Genomic DNA, 5,614 nt, shown 5'->3' with positions numbered 1-5,614 from the left:
GTGATGAAAATAGTGGCAAACCAGCTTTAACATCCAACAACAATTTACTAGTTCTCACGATCCTGATTGTAATGTACTCATGGAACGATTAAATTATACCATTGAGGTCATGTTGGCTATGTATGTAAATCCAACACATGAATTGGGATATCTCATTACCCATACATAATTGTGGCCTACAACATGAACCAACTTGGATGAGCCCCTTTGAAGCATTGTATAATTGTCCTCCGACATTTCCTCAGAATGTGGGTCTTATTGATCACATAGAGATCAAAGTCCGAGAGGTTGACTAATTGCACTAATTGTATGGTTGTCCTCCGACATTTCCTCCGGAGGTGGGTCTTATTGATCACATATAGATCAAAGTCTGAGAGGTTCACTAATTGCAAGATGCACTACTGTTCATCCGTCGAAATTCAAGTGAGCATCTTTGACACACAAATGCTCTCTACAATTGATGCTATCGACTCATCACTTTTTCTCCTGAAGATCTAGATAATCATGGTAAATTACCCCTTGTAGAAGAAAGGCCTTGTTGAGAAGTTTCTCGCAAAATGGGTTGGGTTCTTCATCCCTTGGGCAAGACCACGTATGCTGTGGAATGATGTACTCCTAATGGCTTGTACATGACTAAGGAGATCCGCTGCTTAAATCATGGCTAAGGAAGCAGTAGGCGATTTCAAGCGCCAATTAATCAAAGTGGTTTTGTGAGTCACTTCCCCTCTGTCGCATTCGATCCCGAGTTCATTGTCTTATGATATGGAGGAAGAGCTCTCTATGTATGGTCCTTAAATGTAGAAGAGGTAGATCCTAAGGATATACATGTAGAGAAAGAGGGAGAGCCATATGGATATGGAGGCACAGCTACTCGTGTTTTGATCATCTTCTTCTCCTCCTGCTCCTCCTCCTCGTCCTTGTTTGTTGTGAGGTGCAAGGTGTATTGGAGCCATGAGCTTCTTCCTGTCGTCCATGGTGCTGCCTCCTCCTCCTCCTCCTCCTCCTCCCCCGCCGCCTCTGCTGCCCCTGCCCTCCTCCCCCAAATGCTTCCGCCTCCTCCTCCATTGCTCCCTCTCCCTCTCCCCCTCTCCTCCCACACCCCCTCAACCATCCCTCCTCGCCCTTCCTCTCCCCCAACACAATGACCATCCTCCCCCCCCTCCCCCTTCCGTTCCCTCCCTCACATCTTCCCTTAGCCACGTTCAACAGTTTAGCGACGTCGACTCCTTCCTCCAAGGCCTGCAGGTCCCCTTACCTGTGTTCGCTTCCATAATCCAGGAGCTGGGCAACCAGAAGAAGGTCCAAGCTGCATTTTGTGTTTACGAATGGCTGCAACATAGACCTGCGGCGGAGGCAAGGCCTGACGTGGACGTATACAGTAGCATTCTGGGGGTCATCGCAGCGAGCGGGAATTTCGAACGCTTCGCCGGAGTCCTTGAAGAGATGGCGAAGAATGGGGTAGAGCCCAATCTTCTCACTTTCAACATCATCATTGCCTCGTATGAAGAACAGGGCCTTCATTCGGAAGCGATGAATTCTTTCGAGCAACTGGAACAGAAAGGACTGACACCGGATTGCACCACCTACATAGCTCTTCTAAGGGGTTTTGAAAAACTCAACGATATACAGGGAGCGCTTCGTTTATTTTCATCTGCCCAGGATATCTTCCTAAAGAACGGCCTACCTGATGCCATTCAAGAATTGAAGCAGACGGTGTCTGCCTTCTGCTGCCGGTATATATGCAGTTTATTGCATACAGATAAAGATCCTTTTCAAGTGCTTGATCTCCTTCGAACGATGGAGACTACTATTGCGAATCTTTGTGTTCATGATTATGAGCAGATTATCTGGTCTTGTGGCCCTGGGGAGAGAGACTATGTTATAGCAAAAAACGTCCTGCAACGCAGGAGACTATTCAGCGTCCCTGTGGGAGTTCCCATACATAACCATGTCATGAGAGTGATGGGAAAAGGAGGGAAATGGTGGGCAGCACTCGAAGTCTTGGAACGCATGATAGACGAGGGGCCAGCACCAGATGAAGATTCGTATGCCATTGTAAGATCACACTTCAATTATCTTCTACGTTCTTCTCGGGATAGGAACACATCCTCTTGGAGCTTACAACTACTAGAGAAGATGGAGGCCCATGGCATCTTGCCAGATAGGTTTGCCTGGGATACTGCTTTGGTGACCTGTGCCAAAAAAGCGGATGCTGAAGGTGCAGTGCTTGTTTTCCAGAGAATGATAGAAAGCGGACAGCATCCAAGTATTGTGTCATACGGTGCTTTACTGTCTGCACTTGAAAAGTGTGGTTTTTTTGAGAAAGCGGAACAGGTTTGGGAACACATGAAAAGGAAGGGTGTAAAACCCAATATTGAGGCTTACACGATTATGGTTTCTGTGTATGGACGGTCACAGAAGTACGAGGTTTTGATGAGACTAGTGGATGAGATGCGTGCATCTGGTGTCCAATTCTCTCTTATAGCATACAATGCAATCATCACTGCCTGTGCTAATCTCGGTGAAGGGAAGGGTGCTCTCCATTGGATGAAAGAGTTGAGTGCTGAAGGTTTTCGTCCAAATGCTACAACGTACGGTCAATTGATAAGAGCCTTATGTCAAGGTGGGGAGGCCCAATTGGCTAAGGACATGTACATCGAGGCAAAGAAATCGCTAGTGGTTCTACCACCGTTGGCTTATGATTCTGTGATTGAAGTTTGTATAAGGCACAATATTGAATGCGACTTGGATGCAATCACAGCAGAATCTTCTCACATGGAGTCTGAAATCTGACACGTCTTTGGAAACTTCACTTGTCTTTGGAATATAGATAAAGCTTCCATCCGTGTTTTAATTCTTTTTGCCTATATACGAGCATGTGTCTAGTCAGAGGCAACTGCGTAATGTATTTTTTAGAAGAGAGACAAAAGAGAGAGAGATTTTAAGACGAGGCAAAACAAAAAGTACAATGAATGCAATGCTGATGCTTTCATTAGTACCCGAGCATAAGTTGACCTTAGCATTTGGAAAGATTTTGAAAAATGTTAGGAAGTCATAACACTATGTAAAGAGATGCTCTCTTGAGCATGTGATCACCGACATGAGTAGTAGACTGAGATAGAGGCTCAGCTGTGTACACCGAGTGATCAAAGTTTAGCTTGGCCTCTTCAGAATTCCTTCATAAATTTTAATGACAACATGCAGAAGCCAGACGCACTAATGCACCCCAACCCTGAATATCTTTTTGCAAATACCAGCCTCTAGAAGGCAGTATTTGCAACTTTATTCTAGTCTGGCTGCTCGAATGATTCTCATGGATGCCCTTTACAAAGAAGACTACCATCAAATCCCACGTGTGCAGTTTGCTAGACCCCGGGTTCCTTATGGAACACTGTAGATTATATTGTAAGTTAACACTACTCCATAAAATAGCTTCTTTGGGCTTTCCTCATTTACAGGAGAAGCAGACGGGGAAGTTGTAAAGGACATTTTCTAAACGTCCTAATATACATATCTGAAGCCAATATGGTGATAGGTGTCAGGCAACATGTCTAGTAGACAGTGACTTCTGGTGCTACCCACAAATCAGATTCCATTTGAGATCAAATTTGCAAATTTTGAATTCAAATTTGAGTGTCTATGTTCCATAAAATTGGACCACAGACTACCATCTATTTATAAACAGCAAAATAATGTTGTATTAGTAAGCCTAACTGCAAATCCAGTAAAAAGATTGTAGAAAATACTTCCTTTGCCCTAGCTTGCTATTTTTAGGCATATGTCATTGCAACAAATTGTTGCGCTTAGCAGGTATAGACACAACGGTTGGTTCAAATAAGAATGGAAACACAGCTACTCAAGCGACAACCACCATCTTTTTTTTTTCCAAATTGGAAAAGTGGAGAGCTATATAGTGATGGGGAGATCATGTTCTCTCGTCCCCATCATATTCTTCAACATTGAAGAGAGATGGAAGACTTGAGTGACTGCTGCAGCCCCACTCTAGGCCATCGGCAAAACACGAGACCAGTTGCATTTAAATCTTCCATTGAGGCCTACATACGAGTATGTGTAGATATCACAAGGATACTGGTGATTTTAAAAATATACTCAGGGACTTGCCGCCTTTTGGGTACTCTAATAAGAGCAGAAGATGCACTTCACTCCATGGGTAGTTGTCATTTGAAGCATGGTTCCTTTGAAAATGTAGAACCATCTTGTGTATCTATTTTGCCTGCAGTACTTTGTAGATTGACAACTGTATCCTTAATCCAATTGATTCAAGATAGCAAAATTCGCACACTATATATTTAGTAGGATTATGCAAGCCAAATCACATCATGCCTTGCAGAACCGAAACTGTGATTATATAATTTCCAAACGGTGATGCGCATTGATGCTTGTGCTCAATTATCTACCACTTGGCAGCTGCAAAGTATTTCAGCATGATAAAGCCATAAAGTTTTTGGAAAGTCTCCATTTCGGATGTAGAAGGGGTTAAGATAGACCAAGCCCCAAGATTGACCCCTTCTATATCTGAAAAGGAGGCTTTCAAAGATTTATCATGCCAAGAAACTCTGCACTCTGACCTGCATGGCATGATGTGATTTGGCTAGCATAAACCTACTAAATATATGGTGTGGAGGCTTGGCTATCTATGAATCAATTGGATGAAGGGTGCAATTGTCAATCATGCAAACATGTAAACAAGAACCATATGTGAATGCTTCATTGGACTCATATCCAAGAGAAGAGGGAACTTGAGACCTCAAGTAGGCTTTAGATGATGGAAAATATTTGTCGATAGATGTTTATGTGGATCTATTCACTCAACAGTAAATTAAAGTTTAATTGAGGCCATGATTGTCTATGCATTGTGGTCACCCTTGTCTACGTATTCAGGAGGTTGCTTGCCCAAAGCTTGCACAATTATATAGGATCCTTAAAGGCACTTTAGTAGTTATTGGAGACATGCCATGCCCTCCTCTCTAGGTCAACTAATAAAACTACGTTTGTGGTTACCATTGCTTTAACGTCACCTTAGTTACTATAATGACAACAAAGGCTTTACAATTCTTATTCAAGGTTATAAAAAAACAATGCAACATCGATAGGAATTCAAAATTATACTAGATGGACTTGAGGTTTAAAACAAAAACTTGGCTCTACTAACAATATGATGGAGATAACAAGAAGATATCAGAGCCTCAATGTAATGCAATCTTGATCTCGATGGGAAATATGACCACAAATATTATATCAAGGGTTAACCTTTTGCAAGATTTGTAGCTCGTTACAAAAGATGATGCTAAGTTGTTTCCTCTGCATCTTTTCTTTTCACCCTTGATTTTTTGAGCTTTTGGTCCTAAACCAGTGTAAATATTTTTACACGACTTATATGCCAATGGGAAATATCCATTGGACATCTTCAGAGGTGGTAAGTCTAAGTTGTATTGTCCCCTCCTAAAATTTTACCAAATATGTATACTATTGGAAAATACCCAGGCCTAGAGGTGGTTAGTTGAAAGCCTTATTCTGTCTTCTACCACTATTACCTACAAATTTGTTGTCAGGACAATAGATTGAATCAAATCAAATTAAATTGCAACCCTGG

General features: G+C 42.3%; 1 protein-coding gene across 1 annotated transcript; it reads left to right on the top strand.

Annotated features, from left to right (window-relative positions):
* Positions 1–844: 844 nt before the first annotated feature.
* On the top strand, positions 845–2,888 carry LOC147899860 (protein LOW PHOTOSYNTHETIC EFFICIENCY 1, chloroplastic-like). The gene has a single exon (XM_087376521.1). The coding sequence runs from the start codon at positions 952–954 to the stop codon at positions 2,791–2,793; it is 1,842 nt and encodes a 613-aa protein (XP_087232647.1). The 5' UTR covers positions 845–951; the 3' UTR covers positions 2,794–2,888.
* The last annotated feature ends 2,726 nt before the right edge of the window (positions 2,889–5,614 follow it).

This window comes from Dipteris shenzhenensis, chromosome 7 (genome assembly GCF_047967505.1).
Source record: "Dipteris shenzhenensis isolate YYH24624 ecotype China chromosome 7, Dip_SZ_1.0, whole genome shotgun sequence".
Lineage (NCBI taxonomy): Eukaryota > Viridiplantae > Streptophyta > Polypodiopsida > Gleicheniales > Dipteridaceae > Dipteris > Dipteris shenzhenensis.
The sequence above is the reverse complement of the archived record's forward strand: the minus strand, read 5'-3'. Positions and strand labels throughout refer to the sequence as shown.

Excerpts from the sequence above, each read along its gene's own strand:
- LOC147899860 (XM_087376521.1), top strand. The coding sequence starts at position 952 with ATGAGCTTCTTCCTGTCGTCCATGGTGCTGCCTCCTCCTCCTCCTCCT.